At 40.3% G+C, this 26188-nt stretch overlaps 3 protein-coding genes across 3 annotated transcripts; 2 read left to right on the top strand and 1 right to left on the bottom strand.

Annotated features, from left to right (window-relative positions):
- Positions 1-1206: 1206 nt before the first annotated feature.
- kbtbd2 (kelch repeat and BTB (POZ) domain containing 2) lies at positions 1207-12691 on the bottom strand. The gene is made up of 4 exons (XM_032550773.1): positions 12511-12691; positions 9956-10452; positions 6058-6223; positions 1207-5320 (listed from the first exon to the last, which is right to left on the bottom strand). The coding sequence occupies exons 2-4, from the start codon at positions 10126-10128 to the stop codon at positions 3761-3763; spliced, it is 1899 nt and encodes a 632-aa protein (XP_032406664.1). The 5' UTR covers positions 10129-10452; positions 12511-12691; the 3' UTR covers positions 1207-3760.
- Positions 12692-13386: 695 nt separating this feature from the next.
- On the top strand, positions 13387-16306 carry LOC116711456 (uncharacterized). Its single transcript, XM_032550776.1, has 7 exons — positions 13387-13557; positions 13636-13788; positions 13867-15285; positions 15363-15464; positions 15796-15888; positions 15959-16030; positions 16105-16306. The coding sequence occupies exons 1-6, from the start codon at positions 13551-13553 to the stop codon at positions 15988-15990; spliced, it is 1806 nt and encodes a 601-aa protein (XP_032406667.1). The 5' UTR covers positions 13387-13550; the 3' UTR covers positions 15991-16030; positions 16105-16306.
- Positions 16307-17123: 817 nt separating this feature from the next.
- LOC116712276 (uncharacterized) lies at positions 17124-23843 on the top strand. Its single transcript, XM_032552157.1, has 5 exons — positions 17124-17178; positions 18910-19149; positions 20615-22612; positions 22809-22922; positions 23660-23843. Exons 1-5 carry the CDS (start codon positions 17124-17126, stop codon positions 23686-23688), a joined length of 2436 nt encoding a protein of 811 aa, XP_032408048.1. The 3' UTR covers positions 23689-23843.
- Positions 23844-26188: the final 2345 nt, after the last annotated feature.

Raw genomic sequence — 26188 nt, 5'->3', positions numbered from 1 at the left:
TTCTTGGCATCACAAGCGGATTAAAGGGATTATTTTTATAAATTATGCTGCGTTAATGAGTTAAATAGACTTATTTACAGTGAACATTGATGCTGAAACAACCGCAGTGCTGCTACAGAAATCATTGAGAAAAAAAACATCCTCTGTTGGTAACATTTCCCAGACCCTTTTCTACTTTTAAATGAATATATATTTGGAGAACTATATTTACTAAGACCTAACATAGCCTGAAGACTTATTTATTGATGTGTAGCGTGTTATATCAAAAAGAAATATATCCATTTTGTGTCATTATAACACTGGAACAAGTGGACCACTGTGTTTATTTGCACAAAGCAGCCATTATTCTCTGTCTGTGGATCTTTACCTTGTAACTGTAGGTTTTGAGGTGCGTTCAGGATCGTTTCCCTCCATGCTGCAAACTGTCGTCCAGTGAGCATGATCGACCAGTACGTTGTTTTTCCACATAGTTGTTTGATTTTAAATGTTTTCGATTATTTGTGCTGTTTTTCTTTTTTTAATCTGATATCTTTTCATTTTGTATTTAAACTGAATGAATGTATTGTAAGCTGAAATATTTTTCTGGAAGAGAAGGAAGTGACGAACCATGTTGCTGTATTAAAAATAAATAAAAGTTGCATTTTTATTTTCCTGGCCTTTTGGTCTTGAAATATTAGTCAATAACCTGGTTCATATAGTTAACTAAAACCAACAAAATAATTAAAACTTAAATTGAGAAAACATTATTAAAATCTGTAATTAATGGGAAAAAACTATAATTAACTGGAACTGCAAGGTGAGTTTATAAAACTAAAACATACTGAAATTCTAGATTTAATATCCTTTGTTTTTGTGTTTATAAATCTATTTTTTAGCCTTTTGAACGGATCTCGTTTTATTTTGTTTTCACACACAAGCAGTTTGTCAGCGATCAGCAAATTACAGCACTATATAATCCTGCTGGCAGATATTTTTTAGAAAATTATTTGTATTAATTAAATTATTTTTTTATTTATTTTTAAAATTAATCTATTTGTAGATTCATTTTTTAAAAATTAATCTATAATTAAATTCAAATTTGAGCATTTTTATCACTATAATTTATGAAAATACCTTGTATGTAAGGTATACGAGTTTAAATATGTGGGTCTGAAATGGTTAAAATGTTAAAAATTGAAGCATGAACAAACCAAACACCAGAGGCCATTTGCAGAACGTTTTTGGTATATTTTTTAATAAATTAACGTTCATCCAAAATACAGTGCCAAAGGAAAAATGATGCAGCCAAACATGCTAGTAAGGTTTGTCATGAAGCACCTGTGCTCATGTTTTAAAGATGTTTTAGAAGGAAGACCCCCACCCACCATTTTACCCAGCTCTCTCCTCTCTCAGCCAATCAGCAGCAAGATTTCTCAGTACTCATCCAGAAAAAATGTAATCTGATAAGAAGATGAAGATCTACAGACAATCACACTACAGTAATGTCAGGTATTAAATAATAATAAAAAAGAAAGACACTAATACAAAATAGACCTGGTTATGCCCACCTGTCCCTTTCACACTAAAACAGCCGTTTTAAACATATGAAAAATATAGTTTTTATACATTTATATAATTCAGCAGCTTAGAAATAAAAAAAATGCATGAGCCCAGAACCTGTTTGTTTTTTTTTTTTACTGCGAGTGGAGTTTTGTTTGTTGCAGAGAAAGAAACAGAGACTGAGGTGTGAACTGCTGGTTGTGTGGAAGACCTGTGTGCAGCAGACGTGACGCAATAAGGGGGCGGGGTCAGTTGGAGGGAGAGGGCGGAGCCTCAAGCGGCGGAGGCGGGGCTACGAGTGGCTGTACCTGCAGCCACCCCGTCTTTAATCAAACTTCTTCCACCTGCCGCTCGGTTTTCCCGCTCGGTCCTCCGGAAACGACCCGCTCCGTCTGCGAGGCCTTTTAAGAAAATGCATGATCCCATTTATTTTTAAAGGAATACTCCGCTAAAAATCAAAGTTCAAACATTGAGGGAAGCTTCCAAAAAAGTGAGTTTTCTACGTACATTTTCTTTACTAATTTTTGTTATTCTGTGCTGTTTCCGGCCAAATAAATAATAAAAAAAGGAGGATGATTTATGACTATGCATGAGTTTGTTAGTCTACTGTAGGCAAATGTGGTATTATGACTCCAGTAACTAATACTACCAAAGGCAATTAGCTTATTTTAGCGAATTCAGGCATGTTTACATATGTAGTCAATATGGTTTAATCAGGGTTTATTCATGACACCAAACCAAAGAAAGTGAAAAATTAATCTACGAATAAATGAAATTTTGGGATCTGAGCATGTTTATGAATATAATTAATAAAAAACAAACCTCATATATAAACTAATATGCAATGGTTTAAGGTCGTGGGTATGAAATGGTTGAAAACAGAAGCATGAATGGACAAAATGGCGACGGTTGTTCCTTCAACGACATTTTTCAGGAGTTTTGTTTCGACTTCGGTTCAGTTCGCCGCTATATGGAAAGCTGACGGTTTAAAGTATTTATTTTAAATCCTAGTTTGCTCTATTTTTGCTTTGACCTGTTGTCAAATGACCCAACGACGACGGTTTACTGGTTAGCTTAAGCTAATATTAGCCAAAGGGTTCAAACTGACGTCACCAAAATGAAACAAATTAAATACAGTCTGCAAAACATAAACTAAATTAAATTTTACATCAGATGTGAGTATTCTGGTGACTTTTCTTCACATTTCAAACCGCATTTTGTTGGGATATTTTAGATTTTACGTGTTTAGAGGTTAGAGAAACTGAAATTGCAGCCTGGTTGGTGAAAACTGCGTTGAAGATATCACCTTTTATTAGCACCAGCTACTTTTATAATACAAAATAATCATCAAATGTGGAAACAAACGGCAGTGAAAGTCTATCCAATATTGCATGAAAGCAGTTTTTTTGCAATTCAGTATATTTCGGCTTCCTTCTGGGGATGAATAAAGTTTCCATCTTTATTTAATGTTTAAAACATGAATTGCAAAAAAGGGAATAACTGAAATGAAAAAGGTAAACGTGTGAAATTGTTTCTTTATGAGCACGAAATGAAAGCCGGAGGTTTGATGCATAAATGGGGAATATCTGTTAATTCCTTCCTTTAAAGATGGATCATAAACTATGTTTATAGAAAACCCTGCAGCACATTTTCCTCCTTTATGTGTTCCAGTTCTTAGGGGGAAAAAATTAAACAAATGAGAAGGCAACACGAGGACACGATCCGGCCCAGAGCTGAAATACCACCCAGTTTATTCCCTTTGAGCCCAGATGCTTCACTTTTATCGCTTTCCGAACTTTATTTTATTACAGCTGCATAAATATTTATCAAAACTCAAGTCTTCCAACAAGAAGGCGCTGAAATATCTTCAAATTCAACGTCCAGTTGCAGTGATCTTTGATTTTCTGTGGAGTATTTCTTTAGCAGAAAGAAGAGATTTTGGTACAGTTTCCGTTAACCAGAAGGTTTACCAGTTAAGTGCATCATCATCATCATCATCACAAAATTAGTTTGAGATTATCACATTGTAGAAACAGTATGACCGACATAATATCTAACAGATGTCACCACTGACAAAATAAAACAGAACCAAAAGGAGAATGGGTTTATATTCGAGGGGAATCGAGTCCGGTGGACCCTTCGCACTTTTCACGCTAACGCTACAGAGCCCCCCCCTTCCTCAATGTTCCTCCACTATGTCATGGAGGGGGGGAGGTAGAAGCTATACGTGGGGGAGGGTCACCAGCTCTCCGTCCACCTCGAACTCCTCACCGCCGTCGGGGGAGAAGAGGTACGTCGGCGGTTTCCATGGAGACTCCTCCAAACAGGAAGGGTAAAGTTTCCCTACGGCGCAGCGGAAGTCCTTCCCCAGATCCCAGAGGACGCGTTCGGACACAGGCTGCCGCAGGTACCAGCGGTCCAGCTCCATGTCGTACTGGTAGATGGCGTACTTGGCGCGCTCGTTCATGTGGGTCTCCCTCATGAAGATGCAGAGCGAGTTGAGCAGCACCACGGCGCGCACGCATGGGTCCGAGTAGCGCTTGGCCGGGATGTTGGCGGCCAGGCGCCACTCGTTCTTGTTGACGTCGTAGATCTCCACGGTGACCGAGGAGCCGTCGATGGTGCTGGTCGGCATGCGGATGCCGGAGTTGCTGACCACGTGGAGGCCGCCGATGTAAAAGATGAGGTCGCCGAAGGCGGCGGCAGAGGCGAAGCAGCGGCTGGTTTTGCGCATGGCCATCTCCACCCAGGCGTCGGCGCGGGGGAAGTAGCAGTACATCAGGTCGTGCGTCATCACATAGATGCAATCGTGAGCCACCACCGAGGTGCTCCAGTTCCAGGCGAAGGGCAGCGGGCTCATCATAGTCCACTCGTCCTTCTCGCAGTCGTAGCGCTCCACCGTGCGCTTGTTCAGCTCCCCGCCCACGTTGTCGCCGCCGATTGCATAAATGTAGCCGTCGCAGTAGACCAGCGACGGCTTGATGCGGGCGCACAGCATGGGGGTCTTCGGCACCCAGGCGTTCTGCTGCGCATCCAACCAGAAGAAGCTGTCGACCGAGCGGAACACGGCCTGTAGCTTCCCGCTCCTGCCATGGTTGGCTATTGAGTTTTTGAGGGGGATCTGACCGCCGGCGATGTAGACGTCGTTGTCGGGGGTAACAAGGGTCCCGACTTTCTGCAGGTCTCCCGGCGGGTTACACAGCTTGTACACCTTCTCCGCCTGCGGGCTGTAACACACTATCGTCGTAGGCGCGGACGTCGACGTGACGTAGCTCTCGCCTTGCGTCTCCGACATGGCCTCCATAAAGATCAGCATCTCCTCCTTGGTCATGCCCAGACGAGGCTTGAAGAACTTGGGCATGGACTTGTAGAGGCCCTGCACCACCACCGACTTATCGTTGGGCGGCAGACCCTGGAACCAGGCGCGCTGGGTCACCTCCGACAGCGCGTCGATGCGGATCTGGCTCAGCACGGAGGACAGGTGCTGCGAGCGTGCCTCCATGTTGAACTCTAACCACAACATGGCCGCCTCGCGCACCGTCTCCTCTTTCTCCACGTTGAGGTTGTCACTGCTCAAGATGTCGATGAGCAGCTCATGGGAGAGCTGCAGGAAGGCCTCCTGTCGGTAAACTCTGGGGAACTTGTGCTCCACCATGCGCTTGGCGCTCTGCTTTAGCTCGCTGCAGCTGAAGAGGTCGCCGATGCTCAGCATGCGGACGCAGTTCTCAGCATTGATCTTCTTCACCAGGTAGTCTCTGCACTGCAGCAAGACGTCTTCCACCTGAACGAGACAAACGCATCACAAATCTGTTCAATAAGGTTACATTACACACCCACTGCAAAAACACAAAATCTTACTGAGTATTGTTGGTTTAGTTTCTTGTGTAAATATTTTGAAATAAGATAAAACTAACATACAGATAACCTTTCAGCAGGAGTTTGTTTTATGTCAGTAATTCCTTAATATTGATGAGAAAGAACTAGTACCATTGACAGATTATTTCACTTAAAACATGGGAAAAATGTCTTGTTAAAGTGAAATAATTTGCCCATGGAACTAGTACTTCATTAATATCGGTAAGATACTGTTTTTTGCAGTGCAAGATATTTAATACAAAAAACAATAATTATCACTATATTAAACACTGAAACGTGGTAAGTTTTTTTTCAGCCATATCGTTCAGTCTACAAACCAGGTAAAAGTAAAACGACACATAGCTAGAAATAGCTAGCTAGAAATCTGGACAGTTTCTTCTTAATTCGTCTTCCTCAAGCGCCATAAGACTTAAAGTAGAACATTGATGAACATTAACATCCAGAACTAAACTGGATTTAGCTCTGGATTTTCTCTTGATTGGTAACGTTTATGAAAAATTCCCTCTGGGGTTCCTCAAGGTTGAGTAATCAGTCCCTCGTTGATTATTTTGTTACATGACAGCCAAATTATGGAGTGTTCAAGTTTGTGTTTGTACCTCAACAAAATACTAAGATACTTCAGCGAGGGACTGTGAGACGTACCTGTAGGAAGCAGGCGGTCTCGTAGAGCGGCTCCACCGTGCTGTCGCTGATGGCCAGGTGGCCCGTGTAGGCGTAGGCGATGATGATCTTCAGCGTGGCGGGGTCCACGTTCCTCAGGTGGACGTGGGTCTGCTTGCTCTCGCTGAGGCCGCTCATGAACATCGCTCTGCAGTGGAAACACCAGCAGTGAGCAGTGGTGGGCAACATGGACTTATTATTATAATAGCATCACAAAATATTATAATGTAACAATAAAAGTGACAGTAAGAACCATTTCTTTCTTCTTTTTTAGGTAACTGTATAACTGAGTGCAAGGCACACAAATGCTGCTCTTGAAAAACAATCTCATTTGCAATACATTTCTTCAGGACACAAGTCACAAAAAAGTGTGATTTGTTTTACTAAACTGCACAAAATCACTAAAAACCCAGACATGTCCAGGGAAAAAATACAGCCTGTCCAAAAGAACAAAAAACATAAGACCTGAGTAGACAGGTGGTTGAGGATGCACCTCTTTCGATGAAACAATAAGTTGTGCTAATAGCACTTAGCATTCGTTGAGACTCATTGGTGGAATTGAGAGTGTAGCGCAACTCAAATAATTATCCGTCTGGTACCCAGTGCGCTAAATAGTGCAGCACAATTTAACAAAGCTTCAAGGCAGGTAATTCACCTCTAGGAATTTTAATAATAGAAGGACTAGAATCAGCCACATTTCTACACAACTGCATCAAATTTTACCTGAAGATTTTTCTAATCTTTACTGCCCTCTCTTGGTCATTTTTCTCATATATGTCAAATTAAGTCACAATAAAGTGCAAGAAAATGAGAGACTGGACCAAGTCAGAACAGATGTTTCTGTTTGGGTCTACAAACTGGGTCATTTGGCTGTTTCACAACCCAACGTTGTTCTTTTAAAAACACACAGAGCCTCTTAATGACGTCTGGAAGCTCGCCAACGCTCCCAGCCGGAGCCTGAGTACCTGGAAGTGGCCGCTGCTGGAGTCCAAACACCGCCGCGCTGCCCGTGTTATTCTACACCAGCGTCCACACGGCGAGTTACGTAACCCTAACAACCAGGAAACTACTGAGCCTCGACAGTTTAAAGAAAAACAGCACCTTTCCCAACTACTGGGATGTTTTTGAAGCGAAAGATTCAGCTCTATAACCACTGAAATAATTATTTAGAATTATAAAGGAATGTCGGGATTCACCATCTCCTTTAACATTTCTCAGAAAACAGAAGCATTTTCTGATTTTAGGGGATTCCTGATGCAACTGGTGCACTAACCAAAGCATCTGTGATCAGGTCAAAGAAGAAAATCTATTCCTGATCAGCTATTTTTACCTCAGCTGTGATGTAATCTGGCAACTTTAGCATGTCTGAAACCTATAAATTAGCAAGTTAGCTTCTTCATTTTTATTTTTTGTTGATTTCACAAGTTGCTTTTACCAAAGGAATCCGTCAGAAGCTAGATTAAAACCCAGAATGAGGGATGGACTGGTCGCCATAGAGACAGCTGACGATGTGAGAGATTAAAGGACAAAAGAATGGACAGACTGAGGGACAGATGGAAGGACGAACAGACTGGATGACAAATGGATGGATGGACAGATGGAGACAGATGGATTGATGGTTGAACTTCAACGGATGGATGGACGGACAGTTGGATAAAATGATGAATGAATGGATAAACAGCAGGATGAAGCATTTCCTCCATGTTGAAAGTGAATCCAGCTGTAAATCCGGAATCAAAAATCATTTTCCAGACTTCCTGACCAGAATGCCGCCATATTGAAACCCCAGCAGCCAATCAAAAGGCTCCCGCTGCTCCTCGTCCTCCTCAGGATGAAGAGCAGATAGACCTGCTGTTGGGTTAAAACCATCCGCTTTCTGGTGGGAAGCATGATGTCAACCAGCTGCTGCATGATTGTTCATTTCATTCAGAGAACAGACTCATCTGGAAAACATTTCTGCCTCCAAACTGAACATTTAAGGTTCACCTTTACCAACAGATTAAATAATAATCCAGAAAAACATCAACACACAACTCAAATTATCAGGGATTTCATCGCTTTTTGTTACCAAAATGTAAAAAGAAGAAGAAGAAATGTGCTTTTTGAACAATACAGTGGAGGGTTTTTTTTGGGCGTGTTGGCCTCAGCAGGGGCTAAACCTGCCAGGCTGTATTACGCAACCCTGCGGAATTACCCCTTTTACCCCCTCCATCTCTTAACAAGAGCTACGTGACCAGACTCTCCCTCCCTCCGCCTCCGCTCTGCGGTCCGGCTGCTCCCCCTGAAGCCAGGCGTGGAGGATGGAGAGGAAGCAGGAGGAGTTTGGCGGAAACGCAGCGACACCTCCGCACCCCGAGGGGGAAACACTCTGTTCGCACCAGACAGGCAGCGCGTGGTGGAGGGGGCATGATGCAGCAGATTTCCAGACGAAACGTACAGACTGCTGCATCTCATTATGCAGCAGCATTGCATTATGCAACGCTAAGCGCATGAAAGAGGGAAACGTCTGGTAGCAATTACTTCATTTTTTTCCCTGAATCTACCAGGAACTGGTTGGAGAACAAGAGCTGGAACTCTGGTTCTGCAGCCAAAGCGCGGCCTGGGGGCTCATTGGTGGACCTTGACATGATTTTGTTCGGCCCAGGAGCTCAAGTCGACAGTAGCTGTGTTTCCAATTTACCCAGAACTTTGTTGATATTCATATAAAGTTGAAAACCGCCCCACAATTTAGAAACTGCTGTCTTTCCATTAAAGTGGCAGTATTTTGTGTTTTCCAGGCACAAAGCGCCATTTTATTGCATAAAGTAACTGTGAACTTCAGTTGTTCAGCTGATTTAACGCCTTGAAATTGGGCATCTGTCTCTTTAAAAACTCCTGCTCTTTCTAAACCTCACGCTTCAGGAAGTCATCACAACATGGATCCATTATTAACCTTTTAACAAAGCTTTTACAATGAGCTACCAGGTGTTTGCTAATTGCAGCTGGCTAGTCTGAAGGAGCTGAGTGGGGGAGGGCTGCTGTGTGAGGTGGAAATTTGTCAGCTTGGAAACTCCAGCTTAGAGGAGGAGCTGCGGCTCGAAGGCGGAGCTAGGTCCACCCAGGCGTTTTGCACAGCTGCATGGATGCCATATTGTAACATTCCTGTAGTAAAGTATCCAATCTGTATGATAATGCTCAATGTTGTTTTGAGAAACTGTTTTTTGTTGTTATTTTGGTTTATTCAACTTTTTTGTTTGTTTTTCATTTCTCCAACTTTGAATAGTTGTAGCCCCTAAACTGAGCTTATAGTTTTATGTTGCGGTCATGTAAAAATTATAAATAAACTTTTCCAGATTGATTTTCAAAGTGGATAATCTCCATAAAAATATTGTGATTTCCCCCAGAAATCTGGCTAAGCGCTGTGGTAGGGCAGTGGGGCAGTTCATCATTTGCCCCACTGTGTTTTAGTGTTAAAAAATGTCAAGTTGACAGAAAATTTTGTAAATAAAACATCAACAACAAAGAAAATACAGAAGTGGACAAAATAAAACTACTGTTTCTGTAGGCCTGCCACAGAAACAAACTTTTCTGCATGATAAATTGTCCCAGAACTTATTGCGATAAATGATAAATATTTTTCTTTTCAACTAATATTATGGTAATGGCATAATAACACAAAATCGCATTCTGAAAGATCAACAAACTTTAAATTACAAAGAATATGTAACACTGGATCTGGAAGACATTTTAAATATTAAAAATAAATAAAGAAAACAACAGGAAAAAAGGTCCAGTTTCAAAACGCTTAGCCTGGCAGGAGCAAGTAAAGCCTGGTGGCCCACCAGGCTGATAATACTCTGGAGGAAACCCTGGTAACAGTTAAACAAAGCAGCCTGCTCACCTGAAATAGGAGCTACACGTGGCCAGAACCATCTTGTGACACGGGAACTCCGCGTCCTCCACCAGCAACACCACATCCGTCAGAAGCTTCTGCTCGTAGAAGAACTTGAGCTGCTCCAGCAGCGAGATGGCGTAGTCCGTGTTGACCGGCCTGCGCTCACTCAGACCCGACATGGTTGCATCCCAGGAATCGCGCCCCAGCTTTAAAAACTCGCGTGGCCGGCAGAACCGGACTCAAACCAACCAGGAGAAATTTGAAAAGGGGAAATTTATTCTCTGGTCCTCCACACCTCCACTGGGAACAGGTGGAGGTGTCAGACGGTGGCGGCGGTGCGGGGTGGGGCGGTATCAGGAGTCCACAGGAAGTGGGGGATGCAGGGTGAGGATGGGGTTTCCCCTCCGAGGGTCAGCGGTCATCGGAGGTCATGCGGCGAGGCACGGAGGGCGATCGGAGGTAGAGAGGGCAACTCTGCCGCGGCGCCGTCACATCAAGGGCAACTGGAAAACAACAGTGTTTTTTTATTTTGATCAGGAATTTTTATTATTAAAATTAATACACTGTAAAAACACAAAATCTTACCAAGTACGCTTGGTCTATTTTCTAGTGCAAATATCCCACTACATTTAAAATAAGACAAAGTAACTTATAAGTAACTTTTCAGCAAGATATAGAAGCTCATTGTAAGTCAATAATTTCTTAAAATTTATGAAAAACTGCTTGTTCCACTGGTTTCATTTACATTTCATTCATAACATGACATGGAAAAAATGACTGATTATAAATAAAATAATCTGCCAATGGAACAAGTACAATTTTAAGGACGTACTGACTTAAAACCAGCTCCTTTGTCTTGGACTACACTGGACTCTTTTCTTCCTTTGCACATTTTGTTTTGTTTATGTTCACCTAATCCTAACACTTGCATTTGATTTATTTATATCACAATAAAAAAAAAAGAATAAAAAGGAGGCATGCAAGCAAAAATATACAACTTCCGCTTGTACACTGAAATAAAAGGTAAGGTAATTTTATTTATGTAGCACATTTTCAGCAAAGGCAATTCAAAGTTCTTAAAGAGGAAGTTAGCAGGTCTTTTTTACACCAGGTGGGAAGATGGAGTCGTCCAATACCAAACATTTTGTCCTGGCGATATTCCTTCTAAATAAAATCTCGGACATGATTTTATTCCTTTGATTTCTTGGCTTTAAAAAAATTAAATCAGATATTTTCATACCAGATCCTATTTCTCCCCCACTTTCTTTTCTAGACAGAAATTACAAATGACAGAAAATAGTTTCAAAACGTGACTTCTCTCAATCATCCCTTTTGTGAGTTATACAATGAAATATTAGAGCCAGGCTACAAAATTATTTGTTTAATTACAAGAATATAGTCACAATAATAGCAAAATAAAAACAATTTTACCAGAAAAATGTCTTAAAATTATGAGGGAAAAGTCTTGGATAATTATTTTTTGTGTTGAGTTCTCATAAAATGACCTAATAAAGAAAATAAGTTAATAAATCCCAGAAAACTGTGAAATTGGTATTGGCCAGAAAAAGCATGATTGGTGCAACTCCATGTGTTTTCCATAGTTTATATTCTTTTTTGCGGTTTTAAAAACTATTGTTGGGCTTCAGTTTGAAAATTGCAGTTCATAAATCAAACATAAAATGATGTCAAAAGCAGCATAAACATTTTATATTTAATACAAATCAATTTTGCCCAAATTTGAACAAATTTCTAACTATTCTGGTTTTCATCCTAATCTCTAATATGGAATCACATAAAGAATATTGTTCTCACAAATTACAAAGAGTGTTTTCAAGAATCTGGCTTTAATATTACACAACTTAATGCAGGTTTTGCTAATCTAATTATTACAGGTTTTTAAGCAATCCTATCCAAGTTTATTTCAAACAAAACATCATGCTCTAATACCATTCCTAAGCAAAATCAAGGTTTCATATTATAATCTTCATTAAAATTGTTCGAAATGATGCAGCTGCCAAGGTCAGCGTCACTCCCAGCTAACTAGCCGGTTTATTTTGATCTAGAGGCTGACATTTTGCGAATCTGTCCCGTTAACATGTTCTATTAGCCCAAAGCTAATTAGCTACATTAGCACGTTATCGCCATAGGAACAACCCGTTTGAGAGGCTTCATTCTGGCCTGAACAAAACAAAAAGACGTGATCAGATTGGCCCTCGCTTTATAGCGGAGTTTCTGGTTATCTGAGAGGAAAATAAAACAATCAGAACTGAACCAGCGGCTCTAGCCTGATTCACAGCATGTTAGCTTTAGCATGGTAGCTTTAGCTTTCCCCACTCTGCACAGTTCCGGCCCAGTTTAACGGGGCACCCGCTGGGGCACGCTGTTAGCGAGGAAGGAGTCAGATACCACCACCCAGCTCTGCTGTTGTGACAGAAGATTCTGGTGTCAAAAAACATGAAAGGGAAATCAGACAGCATCAGCTAAGCTAATAACGGCCAGAGCTACACATCGCCTCTTCCGTAATACATCTCCGACAAGGAAAAGAATACTACATGCCTTACTTTGATCGTCGGCGAGCGCCACTCACTGAACCGTCCTGATGTTTTTCCGTCGGTATGAAGAGTAAACTGGAACCTTGAGGCCGAACTGAGACGATAAAGACTGTTATGAGTCGGCGCCGAGCAGCGGACAAACCTCTTAGTGCATCAAAGGCGCCTCTACAGAGCAGAGGCCAACTGAGGATACTGCACTCAAACCCAGTGACCTGCCCTGTTGGAAGGAGAAATAGCGCCCTCTGCTGGACAGATAATAACATAACAACGGTAGAATGGAGACATGGCGCCCTCTGCTGGATAGATTGTGATACCACAGTAGTGAAAGAGTCAAAAGCTCTTCATGACAAAGAAATTGTTTTTTTAAGCTGGACTTCTTCTACAACAAACAATTTGAATTTTAAAAATAAATCTTTAGTGTACAAAAATACACTTTGCGTCATAATTATACGCATAGAAAATAATTTAAGTAGATAAATATTGAAAATCTATTTCCCTCTGTTAAAATTGACTCAAAAAACGAAGCATTAACATCTATTAAAAATTCATCAAATTTAAGGTAGATCAAGTACACACAAAAAAAGTATTATTATTGACAATTAAAAACTAACATAATGTTTTAAGGTGGTGGAAATTTTTAAGAAAAAATAGAAAAATAGAAGGTTCATTAAAATATTTTGAATAGCCTTCCAAAGTTCAACAAACCAAGTATCTGCATTAAATAAATTTTAATTTAGTGTTTTTATTATATATTTACGCAACAATTTCATATATTAACTTACTTATTTTAACATAAGGCTCCCGGTTGACCCCGAAGGCAACGTTCCTGACGGGTCGCAAGCTGTTTGCTATATAACTAATTGGCTGCAGCAGTTCGGCTTTTACTCAGTAGAAATGACGCTTGGGCTTCATAGAGCGACACTTTTCTACTTCTGTTCAAACAGAAATCGTTAAAGTAACTTATTTATTTTTCTGAAACTTGGGGATGTTTATTAATTTTTCATTCCTGGGTGTTTTATTTCCGACAGTCAGCGAGATCGTGAACGAAAATGGAAGGTAAGTCGTTTTTATTTTCAACTTTAAAATTAAGTTCAACTAATGTGTGGTTTGAAGCTATTTGAATCCGTCCTGTAGATCCAAGCAAACAGCCTCCCCCCTTTGGCAGTGGAGCTCAGAGAAGTTCCCATCCCAGACCTTTCTTCTTCGTCCAGCCACCTTCTCAGCCGTATTGTCTCTACCCTCCCTGGCAGCTTACCAACCCATACAGCCACTTCGGACTGCCTGCAGGTATTCAGCCATTCACACATGTAGCTCATGCATTTACATGGTAAATCTCAGAGCATTTTTCTCAAAATCTGTTTATAGGTTTTAACTATGGCCGCCCCAGCCTGCATCCTTACCCCTATATGCCTTACCCTGGCTTTGTTTTACCACATGCCCCGTTATATCCTGTAGATTACAGGCGGATGTTTGAACCTAGATTCCAAGCACCAGCTTGGGGAGATATACCTCGTCAACAGTACCATCCACAACCTCCGGGGCGTCGTGAGACCGCTTGTTCTGGGGCTCAAACCGACCCTAGCGATGCCATAAACAAGATAATCGAGTGCTTGGATAAAATCCGAGCCACAGAGCTTCAGAGCACCAACCGAGAGCTGGACTCTGGCGTTGGTTCTCAATCCTCAGGTATCTTTTCTCCTGTAGAAGAAAAAGCTGAAAAGCAGGGTTGCCCACTGCTGTCAGAGCCAAATCATGGCTCTTTAGAGTCTCCCGGTGTGACTTCAAGTGATTCCACTGTTTATGATGGTGAGTCCAGTCAAGTTATTTTGGACCATTTGAGCCCAGAGGGAGGCTGGACAGGAAGACTGGAGGAGGAGCTGCCTATTGACAGCTCTTCAGTTCATGAAGAACGTCTCCATCAGTTGGCACCAGACAAACACTTTGTCTCACATGAGACGGAGGTCCCAGATATTCAATCAAATATCTCGGTGACTGACTCAAGTGTTCCAATTTGTGATGCTGAGAAGGACCACAAATCTTCACTTCCCTCCAGTCCGCTGGTCTTAACAGAGGCTAAAGTCTCAAAGGTAGAAGATTCAATGACTTCCTGCGATCAAACCAAACCTGATGAAGGCTACCAGATCATCAAGCTACCGTTTGATGGTGTTTTTGCTCCTGGAGCTGTGCAGCTCTCATCCCCAGCTGCGCCTTACTATTACAACTACCTCCCCATGCAGACTACACATGAGCGCATGAGTGTCCTCAGTCCATCTTTGGATGAACTGTCTTCCAGAGATGAAATGTTCTCTACAGATCTGGACGACACGGATCTCTTCCCAAAGCACATGTACGCCGGGAGGAGACTTTCTGCAGTCATTGGAGGATCTCCTCCAGCGGCAGACGATGAAGAGGACGCATGGTCGCCAAAGTCGAAGAGTGTTGTGTGTGCTTGTTGTGGGAAAAACTTGGAAAAGGGAACAAGCAGGAGCAAAATCCATAGCTCCAAAGTGTATCATGATGAAGCTGGAGACTCTGAAGAGGAGGGTGCATACAGGAGAGGGTGCGAGCAGCCAATTAGTGTGGTTGTCAGGAAGCATTCTGCACCAAGGAAAACTCAAACTGTCCAGAGACATTCAGCTAAACCTTGGTATAAGAAAGGCCAGTACAAAGAGCTGCCAGACGCCATGAAACAGGTGGAGAGTCATGAGGCCTGTCAGCAGGAGGTTGCTGAAGCAGAAACCGAGGAGTTAGACAGCAGGGAGCTGCAGTGTAGAACATGTCTGGGTAAGTCCAGAATTGTTTTTTTTTTTTTTTTTTTAACATTCAGGAGAAACGGCTGTGACCCATAAATCTGTTCACAGATGGACTCTGCAGAGCGGATGTGACCACAGCAGGCCAAGGCCGATGGCCGGCTGGAGAAGCAATTCCCCGTAGAAGACATGCCACCCCTCTGCAACGACAAGGTAACGTTTAGCACATCCAAGTTGTCAGTTTCTTTAGTTTTTTTTCAACTAAACAGTCTTTGCCTGACCAATGGTTTAATTTCCTTTTTCATGTTGACGTCCTTCATGCTGGTTTCATTAGAGAACTTGAGGTTTATGTTGAATCTGAAAGAACTGTCATGTTTAAAAGTAAGATGCATGGGACTGAGCACACATTCCTGAGGGACTGATTTACTCAGTTTGATGGGATGTATTTACTTTGTATTTTGTAGGTATTTTAGTCAGTTTTTTTTAGCGGTAATAAGGACCTTCTTAATTCTCTGTTGAATTTTCTCTTAACCCAACTATGTAGAAATGAGCCCTCAGTGGAAAGTGATGTATCACAGGCCTAGAGATGATGATCATGAAGGTGAAGAAGAGGTGCTTCCATTAAGTTGGCAAAGAGGTATTTTTATTTGAGCAGGGGTTTATCTTTTGGTCATTATGTGAAAGTAAAATGTTAATTTGTTTTTCAGGCTCCACAGTGAGAGGAGAACCAAGATGTTGACGTTTTCCTTGACTGAGTTTTGAACAAAACGCATTGAACTGTAGGTGGCAATCATTCCAAATGAACAATAGTCTTAACATCTATTTACATGTTTACCACTTTTTGTTTTTACAGGTCCCCCCTAAAGGTGTAAAGGTTGAGGGATAATGGAGCACCAGGTGTAATGCACTGCACAAGAAGCATAGTTGTAAAAAAGGACAAAAAAAAAAATCTGCAGTGATGCTGCCTTTCACCAAAGATAACATGATCTCACAAATGGGCTAAAAGGTTGTTGAAGATGCCACTGTTTGGGGTCAGTCCAATAAAATATAAATATCTAAACTTGTTCTAAACCAGCCACCATGGCTTGCTCTTTTTAAATGTGAAATCCTAAAGGAGTAGAACTATTAACAACCTGAAATGGATTTGTTTCTCCACATGGGTAGCTTGAATTTTGTAGTTATAATGTGAAAAAGTGTTATTGGTGTGAACCGATTACTTCATTTCCAAAAGTAATCAGTTGCCCAATGGATGCAGTAAGGAAAACTTCTAATAAACAGGCTATTTTTAGTATAATTTGATCAAGTGGGATTTTTCTATTACTAGCCATCCTGACGGTGTATATGCTAGCAGCTATGCTATGCTAGCAGCAACTCCAAAACTCATCTCTGCAAATATATAGATGAAAATATTTGTTCTTCAAACTAAGACAGTTTTGACTATTTGAAGTTCTGCTCCTGAAAACAGCAATTTTTATGCACCTGGTTCTTAGTTTGGGCATCAGCGCAGCACAGCAGGGGGGTTATCAACCTGTGGTTCTGTTGAGGGGTTGAGGAAGTCCAGGTTGCTTTGATAGCTGCCTTCAGGTCACCTTATTGGTCCTGGTGCCATCTTCCTCTTGACAATACTCCATTGATTCTCTGGTTCTGGTCAGACCAGCATGCTGGTGAATCACCCACAGTACCACGGTGGTCACTGGACCAGCTTTTGGTACCTTTGGCTCTGTGGGTTGGTACCAAGTTCTCCTGGCAAATGAATCGGCATTTCCATAAAGCTTGTGGGCAGAAGTAACACAGAAATACTCTAAATGTCCTGGTAGATGGTGGCATTGACTGGACTTCAGAAAACCCAGTGGACCAGAACCAGCAGATGACATGGAGAAACCAATCATTGGAGACTACGCTCTGGACTTCAAGCAACATGGATTCTGTATTTCTCTACTCTTCCACTAGACTCTGAGACCTTCACTTCCAAATAAAACACTAACTTTACCTTTAGCTGAAAACTTTGGACCATAGAGTAATAGTCCAGTTCTGGTTCTCCTGTAGCACAGTGGTTCTTAATGCCTCAGTCTACTCTTTGAAGTGATTCTCTGTTGTTGTTGCACCATTTTCCAGCATATGTTTTCCTTCCAATCAACTTTCTATGACTATGGCTGTGAACATCCAGCTTCTTCAGGATGTCTACAATATGTTACGCTTCAGAGAAATCCTGAATTTGAGTTTTTTTTATTATCTGTAAGTCATAACCAAAAGTACAGGAAATCTATACAATATATGGGTTTCTCTTTCTGAAGTAATTAAAAATTATTTAACTGGACACTCACCAACATATTCTAAATATAGAACACAATTTATTTACATCTTCCAACATTTGAGATGCTGAGTATATTTGTGGTTAAATGTGTTATTTTAGATCTTCTAGTCAGAGAAAATATCTGAGTTTTGAAAGTTGTATTACTAAAACCAACAGTTTGAACATCCTCCCCTGTCTAAATCTGAATCTTTGAGCTAACAGATGCAGAGGAAAAGGTTATCATAATGATACAGATCCCATTTTGATTGATTCGACAAGTTTTTAGTCATACCACAGAAGAAGAATAGCATCATTAGGAGGATTTTCATCATCTAGAAGAGTAACCAAGAGTTTTCACAGAAAATTAAAGAATTGAATATGTTGATTCTTAAAGAACAATTCTTCAATTTCTTGGAAAAATGTTCCTAATCTGCAATTGAGTTTTAAAACAAGTTGTTTTATTCTACAAAGTTTAGGATTAAACAGAAAAATTCCATATAACATTACAAACTGTTTTTTAAATAATTATTATATGCAGAGTTGGGTAGTAACTAGTTACCTTTTTTATTTACTTTTTGGAGTATTTTTGTTAGCATTGCTAATCTTAAGTAAAATTTTTGGATTTTCTTCCCACTGAATGACAAATAATCACGTTTTAACTAAAAAACTCACCAGACACAGACACACCTGCAGTTTTTATTAAAGTTTTATAAGTTTTTTTATTGAAAGAAACTGTTCTGGAACAAAATTTGTCTTGCCTCATTTTATTTATTTCTGTTACTTATATATATTGTCATTTTGCTCCTCAAAATACCAACATTTCCACTTAACTTTATATTTTAGTCTGTCTGATGATGTAATTTTAAAATATTAAATAATTGATAATTTCATCACTTGAGTAATTTCTTGTATGGCTACTTTTAACTTTTACCTGAATAATGTTAATAGTGCTACTTTTATTTGTGTACAATTTTGGGGTATTTTACTCACCTCTGATTGTCCAAAGAGAAACAGATTCTATCAGAGATGTTTAAAAATCAAAAGGATTTGTAAGGCTTTGTGTGTCATTAGACTCAATCGGATTCTTAATTTGGATCACAGCTGTGTTTTCCGGTTCCACACCCACCTCTTCGGAATAAGGCTCTGTGATTGGTTCACACAGCAGCTCATTAAGCTCTAATTGGACGAACATCACCTGGAGCGGAAGGTTCTTTGCAGCTTGTGTGTTTGGTTTCCACTTGATAGCATAAAGGAAAGCTCACCCGGTTTCTCTGCGGATGTTTTCTTCTCCTTTGCATGTAGGTGCAACTTTATCCCCAGGAAATAATCTTAACTCCTAAGTGATACGTGTCTCTCTTTGTTCAGATATGGAAGCAGCCACGCCTAACTTGCAGCATTCCTTCGGGCTGGGCCCTAGAGGTCCAAACTTGAACCCGAAGCTGGGCCCAGAGCCGGCCGCTCCTGGTCCGCCTCGTCCGGAGGAGCAGCACCATAAGCCGTTCTTCTACATCCAGCCTTCGCAGCAGTACCTGCCGATGCAGAGTCTGCAGTGGCCGATAGCCATGCCTATGCCCTACACCCCGTACTACGGCTACCCTGGCTTAGGTGAGTGAGATTCTCTGACTCGGGCTAATGGATTATTAACATTTTTGTCGCAAAAAGTGGGTTTGTACTTTCAGAGACACCTAGGGGCGCTCCGGTACAGGGGGCGCCAAAGAGATGGCAGAAAAAATAAATTCTAGTCGGCATTTTCTGTATTCAACATTCAGAGTTGGGTAGTAACTAGTTACATTTTCTTGAGTAACTTTTTTGAGAAGGTACTTTTAGGTGTATCTTTACTACAATGTACTTTTTATTTTTACTTGAGAGTAATTTTATGAAGTATTTCTTCACTTGAGTAAAATTTACAGATTTTTCTACCCACTGAATGGAGAAAAAAACGTGTTTTAACCAAAAACTCTGCAGAAACAGTGAGTTTCTGGAGTTAAACACCTGCAAGTGTTAACAAAAACAGCTTTTGTTAGTTTCCTAAGTTTAAAAAAAATTTGTTTAAAATAAACTGATTTGGAAAAAATGCTTTTCCCTGATTTTATTTTTGTTACAAATGTGAATTGTCATTTTTGTCCTTTAAAATACCAAAATTTCCACTTGACTTTATATTTTGGTTAGTCTGATGTAATTGTTAAATATTAAATAATTGATCATTTGATCAGTTAGTCAGTACCCTAGTAGACTTTTAACATATATTTTTACTCGTACTTGAGTAATTTCTTGGATGGCTACATTTTACTTTCACTTGAGTAAAAATATGTTTAAGTAGTGCAATTTCTGAGCCCTCTGCCCATCTCTGTCAACACCTGTGCCCATAACTTGTCCGTATTCACCTCAGAAAGTAACTAGTCGCTACCCAGTTTTCATATGTCGACCTGCTTTCACTGATAGTTTGTTTGAGGTCCATTTACCTTAATAGAAAACAAGGAAAGGTAGGTAAAAACAAATGTATCAAATTAAATAATTTAATTTAAATAACAAACAATGCATAAATGAATTGACATTTTGAGAGACTTGGCATAAAACTAGCTCAAAATGTTAACTTTAGTCCAGTATTGCAAGATTTTCTCAACTTCTATGGAAATTTTCCATGCTTGTCACCACGTCACTGCCCTCTGGTGGCCAAAATATGCAGTGCAGGCCAGGAAATACTGGTGTCTAGTTTGAGGTGCTGGGCAGGTACTGGTGTTACTTGGAAATTGTTAATCTCTTCAAAAGTTTTCTTTTCCATCTTCAGAGATGTCAAATTAAAGACTTCATGGTTGAAAATGTGAATAAAAAATCTCAGATAAAGCTGTAAAACTTAGGTTTTGCACCATTGCGTCGTTTCAAATGTACAGTTGTACTACTGTTGGTACTATAGCTTTCTAGTCTTCCCTCCCCAGCCTTGGTTTTGTGTTTAGATGCCCAGAGTGCCACATGTATTATAATCTGTCATTATTCTCTACAAATTTGACTAGCAGGATGATATATTTTCCTTTTTACCAAAGTTAAATATCTCTGTTTTGTTGTGGTCAAGGGCTTGGCCTGCCAATGATGCCCCACTATCAGCCGAACCCCTACATGGAGCCACCTGGCTTTGTTGTTCCCCACACCCACCTCCATCTGATGGACTACAGACGCATGCTGAACCCCCAGTACTACCACACCATGGCCCATCACGCCCGCAGGTTTCGCTACCAACACAACTCTGCGTCGAAAGAAATGACCAGCTCTGAGGTTCAAACTGAGCCGCTTCTCTCAGTTCATAGGACCAGGACCCCAAGGTCCAGCGGCAACTCCACCGACAACGCCACTACTGATCAGCTCCAGTCACCGTCTTTCACTGTACAAACAGAGGAATCCCCTTCAGAGCGCCAAGAGAAGGCGCCCTCTTCCACCACGGGGATACCATCAAACAGCACCTTCGTGATTCAGACTGAGGAGGTGACTATTGAATGTTGCGCCACACCAGTGGGACTCCAACTGCTCCACGCTCAAGAGGCTGCGGAAATGTCCCACAGCTTTCCCCAGGATCTGGTTCAGTGTAGTTCTCCTACCCAGAGTGCTATCCTGCAGGATGAGGGTCTCGACCTGCAAGCAGACCGGTCTGAGCAGGAGCTCAATGTTTGTCCAGACATCCTGTTGGTTGGAAAGCCAAACACTGGGGAGAAGAGCCTTTCTCTAGAGGATCCCATGAACCAAATGGATCCTGTGTCTGTAAACGAATCTGAAGAGACTTCAACTGATGAAGACTTGAGTGTGACCTCAAAAAGCTTTCACCTCAAAGTTGTTCAGGTGCCATTTGATCCAACGTATTTGGATGAACTGAGGAAGATTGAGTCCACAGTCTGGTCAGCTGAGGAATCGTTCATGACTTCCCCTGTCCAAAACGCCTTCATGAAGGCTTCCAATAAAACACTGAATGCTTCAACTGAGGAGTTGGTAATGTCGACACAGGAGGTTCCTACTGAGGAAATCACTGAAACAGAGATGCCTGCACTAGCAAAGGTTGAACTAGAGGAAACTGTCCCCACTGTAGAGATGTCTGAAGCAAATATCTACCCTGTTACAGATGCTTCTCCACTGCCTGAGCTAACAAACACAGCAGAGGAACCTCTTTCAACCAATATCCTTCTACCAGATAATTCCCCTCTGGAATCGGACAGAGAACATCACCAGCTTGAAACTACGATTGACCAGGATCATCAGGACACCTCCTTTGAATCTCTGCCTGTGTACCTTCCCTCTACCAGCTGGATTTCAGACTTTAATCATAGCCATCACTGCAATAATATCCCACTAGCTCCTATGAAGCAGAACAGACCAAGGAATCTCCATAGTCTGGATGTGTCTAAAAGGAGAAGAAAGCTTAACATGGATTACAAAGAACAACCTAATGTTCGGAAACCAAAAGAGAGGTACAAACCCAAAGGCAAGGTGGATCGACAAAGTCTTTCTGACCATGAATGTTGCCTCAGCAGAAATTTCAACGAGAACATGTTGAGCTCTCGCTGGTCCAACAATGAGCGACTCTGTACCAGATGTACGGCAAAACGTAGGATCACAACATCTCCAAGTTCGGTGTGTGAAGGCCGAAGCTTGAAAAGGAAAGCGGTTCCTTTCCAGCAATGGAACGATGTCCTATTACCGACATGTGAAGCCTGCAAATCTCACACAAAGAAGCAACTCATGAGAAAAGATTCCAGTCCGGATCTTTGTTCTCCCCATTATGGTCACAACACAGAGTGTGACTCTTCTGGGAACAGTTCATGTCGGACGGGACAGGACTTCAAGAGGCCGCTGGCACTGAGGCAGATGGCAACTGAAAGTCCTATGACAATCCACACAAGGCTGAGACAGAGCAACTGCTCGCATGACGATCTGCAGGATCAGTCGGTCGGCTGGGAAAGACTCCACCGATGTCCGCATGGGAACACGATCCAAGAGATTGATGAGAACTGTGACGCACCAGTTTCCCACAAGGAAAAATGGAGTAACCTGGACCAGATGTACCTGATGCACAGACGGCAAACTGGTAAGCCAACAACTAACAAATCATAGGGCTACATTTATTTTATGAGTGTCATTGGTCATGGTGACTCAGAGTTTTAAACTAGTATCAGTTGAAGATTTTGCTATCTCCTTTCATGGAGCCATTTGTTTCAGTTCAGTGTTTAAAGCAGTTTTAAGAAGAACAGCAGCGGCTAACGTCTGACCTCACTGTTTTCCAGACGAGAGGTCGTGGAGAGATGCAACGCTCAACACTTACAATGGCCGCTTCTTGAAGGAAGCCACCTCACAACACTTTATTAATCACAAGAAAACACAACAACCACAATCACAAGGTTTGCTTTTGATGTTTCACTTTATCGTTTAAAAAAACAAACCATAGTCTCTATACCCTTAAAGTCAGGCGTATTAGACTTGGAAAGCTGTATAGAACTAAAACAAACACAGATGTTAATGGAAAAGGTGTAAAGGCTAAAATCAAGCAGTTGTCACAATTGGTTTTTCCACTGTCTAGTTTGATCAATATCTATATGAAGCTAATTGGTAAAAATCTGAACTGGCAACAAAAAGCTTCTTGATCAGGTCAAGATTTAAAAGCTGATTGTCAAAACTTGAAGCCATGTTCTTTTAGTTGTATATCTTTGTTTGTAAACTTGGCATAAAAGAAAAAGGAGCTGTTGCATTACTTTTCATCTAAGAATAGGAGAAAAAAAGCAGCTAAAAATGGATTTAACTTGGATTAGATGCATCTCCAGACTCATTTATAGATTATTCTTTTATATATGTGTTTTATATCTAGTCATATTTAAATTATTTGCAATAATGTTCTTATGCATATATATATAATACATTTTATATTGTGGTTATATTTGTATTAATGTTTACACATTAATGATTGTGGTAGCTTTTCAACTACCATAAAGTATATTTTACTCTATTTAAAGCGTTTACTTTGAAAAAGGACACTTGTTCAAGTAATGCAGTCCAGCTAATTTATTTCCTTATTTGTGAGAAGCATATGGTCTAAGTTTTATTGTCTCAATTTTAACATTTTGTCCCGTCTTTTCTTCAGGAATCTGCACCAAAGAAACGAGATGCTGATTTGCACCAGAGCACAACTTAAAGTACAGCCACTGTTTGTTTTAATGATCAGCACTTAAATTAAGTCTTTTACACTTTATTTGGATATGTAAATGATCACAATGTTCACTATTTATTCATATTGAAATAAACACAAATTTAATAGTTTTTGCAAACATCTTGAGTTTTTGTTCCTGAATTTGTCCACCAGAGGGAGCTGTTCCCATGAAAACCATGAATCCCTTAATCGGATGAATAAAAGTCTCTATTTCACTGATTTTTAGAAGCACTAGGAAAACTAGAAAGCATAATTTGTCAGCTGTGAATTTCTTTTTAGTTTAAACCTCTGCAGAAGTGGGCAGAGTTGACAAAAATTGCATTTGAGGAAGAGAAGTGCTCTAAACAAAGTTTGGTGTTGTGAAAGTACAAGCATATTACTTAAATAGTTAAGTCTAAGTAATTACTACCCACCTCTGACACATTTACTCCAGATGTTTAAACGAAAGGTCTTCTGTCGATGCCATTCTGTGAATTCCTGATGTCCTCTTGTGGTCAAACCTACAACATTTTGACAACTTCAGCATTTTGGATCAACTGCAATGGTTTTTCTGTTTTGCCCTAAAGGCAGAAGCTGTGAAGACAGTTGCAGTGTTCAATGCAACTACATATAAAAGCATGGATGAGTTTCTCTAGATCTTACTAAAGCATTAGTCCTTTTAATCCTGGAAATGCTCTGCAGGCGATGAAAGGCCGACTTTAGAACTATCTCTATGTGGCTCTGAAGGTTCAGGTTTGAGTCGATCACACCCAGATGTTGGTTGGGCCTGCTTGTTTTTCTTGTGGATTTTCATTTTTTAATTTAATTGTTCACATTAAGTGCCACATTAAAAGGAAAATGTTTTGAAATTAGTTTTAAGTTTATTAATGTTTCTGAATGTTTTCTTCCATTATTATGCAACTTACTTGAAAATGGTCTCAAGGCAATATAACAGTTTATATTTATCGCAGTAACTTCTGGGACAATTTGTTCAGAAGAAATGCCGTTGTGACTGATCTTGATTTTGGAGATGTCTTACAAATTCTGTCCAAAGTAAAAGTTTAGAAACCAGTTATGTTTTTCTGTTTTAGAGTAAATTTGGGTAAAAGTCTGTACTTCAGATACTCCCACTGGTTGTTTTATCTTTATCACCACATTTTCTACTCAGTCAGCTTTCTAATTTGATTTTTCAGTACTATAACCTTTTCAAACCTCTTACCTAAAATGAGACTAATATTAGACAGATGTGGTCCCACCTTTACTCAGACCTTAAATGACAAGTTGCTAAAATAAACATATTGTTGCCCTTTTAATGATTAGCTCAGCAAAAATGACGAGAACACAAGTTTTTAATGACGTTTGGGGCAAAGGCTTTTTGCCTCTGGGCTGAATTAGTTAAACAAAAAAGAAATAATTATACCAGCAATTTTTCTTATGAAGCTGCTAAAGTGGCTGTGGTGCATGTTATTGATAAAGCACAAAGCGCTTCTCCCCGTGAGCTTAAATACACATTTATTGAATAAACAGTAAATCTCTCCGGAGCAGAACATTGGAGGTTGTGTAGCGCTGCACAACGCTGCGAGACGTTCAGGTAATGAAACCAGCTGTAGCGACGTTGTTCTGGATGAAGCATGTAATGTGTTATAATGGCTTCCTTCTGCAGGGGAGGTGAAACCAGAAGCCATGTTTCTCTCTGTTGGCTTGTGTTGGGAGGTGATGTGACTTTCAGGGCCTTGGACTAGGCCACCACTTACTCGGCTCACTCAATACATCCAGAGTGGGTAGTAACTAGTTACGTTTACCTGAGTAACCTTTTGATTTTTATTAGATTTTTACAAGTATTTGCTCTTTTTACTGTTCAGTAATTTTAATATGAAGTATTTCTACTTTTGAGTAACATTTCTGGATTCTCTACCCACTGAATGAAAAACAAACATGTTTTAACCACAAATTCCTGAAAGAATCTGATTTGGAAACATTTTTCTTTTGCCTGATTTTATTTATTTTTTATATTATGGTCATTTTCATCCTTAAAATACCAAAAAAAATTTCCTTGCAATTATCTAATTTTTAAATATTGTTCAGTCACTCAGAACTTGAGACAAATACTCTTTTACTCAGGAGTAATTTCTTAGATATCTAATATTTGAGTAATTTTATGAAATTTTGACGGCAGAAAAAATTATTTCTAATTGGCATTTTCTGTATTTAACCTCCAGAGTTCAGTAGTAACTAGTTACATTTACTTGAGTATCTTTTTTTGAGAAAACGTACGTTTAGGAGTATTTTTACTACGCTGTACTTGTTACTTTTACTTGAGTAATTTTATTATGAAGTATTTCTACTCTGGAGTAGAAATTTTGGGATTTTCTGCCCACTGAATGAAAAACAAAAATGTTTTAACCAAAAATTCACCAGACACACACCTGCAGTTTCTGTTAAAGTTTCAGAAGCTATTTTTATAGAAAATAAAAAAAAATAAAA

This window comes from Xiphophorus hellerii, chromosome 21 (genome assembly GCF_003331165.1).
Source record: "Xiphophorus hellerii strain 12219 chromosome 21, Xiphophorus_hellerii-4.1, whole genome shotgun sequence".
NCBI lineage: Eukaryota > Metazoa > Chordata > Actinopteri > Cyprinodontiformes > Poeciliidae > Xiphophorus > Xiphophorus hellerii.
The sequence above is the reverse complement of the archived record's forward strand: the minus strand, read 5'-3'. Positions and strand labels throughout refer to the sequence as shown.

What these genes read in the sequence shown, in the direction of transcription:
- kbtbd2 (XM_032550773.1), bottom strand. Translation starts at nt 10,128, where the DNA reads ATGTCGGGTCTGAGTGAGCGCAGGCCGGTCAACACGGACTACGCCATC. An exon ending in ACGTGTAGCTCCTATTTCAG is followed by an intron (nt 6,224 to 9,955) that starts GTGAGCAGGCTG and finishes TTTCCACTGCAG; the next exon opens with AGCGATGTTCATGAGCGGCC. An exon ending in AGACCGCCTGCTTCCTACAG is followed by an intron (nt 5,321 to 6,057) that starts GTACGTCTCACA and finishes TGTCTCGTTCAG; the next exon opens with GTGGAAGACGTCTTGCTGCA.
- LOC116711456 (XM_032550776.1), top strand. An exon ending in CCACTTCGGACTGCCTGCAG is followed by an intron (nt 13,789 to 13,866) that starts GTATTCAGCCAT and finishes ATCTGTTTATAG; the next exon opens with GTTTTAACTATGGCCGCCCC. An exon ending in GCAGTGTAGAACATGTCTGG is followed by an intron (nt 15,286 to 15,362) that starts GTAAGTCCAGAA and finishes ATCTGTTCACAG; the next exon opens with ATGGACTCTGCAGAGCGGAT.
- LOC116712276 (XM_032552157.1), top strand. Translation starts at nt 17,124, where the DNA reads ATGGAGAAACCAATCATTGGAGACTACGCTCTGGACTTCAAGCAACAT. An exon ending in CTTCAAGCAACATGGATTCT is followed by an intron (nt 17,179 to 18,909) that starts GTATTTCTCTAC and finishes CTCTTTGTTCAG; the next exon opens with ATATGGAAGCAGCCACGCCT. An exon ending in GATGCACAGACGGCAAACTG is followed by an intron (nt 22,613 to 22,808) that starts GTAAGCCAACAA and finishes ACTGTTTTCCAG; the next exon opens with ACGAGAGGTCGTGGAGAGAT.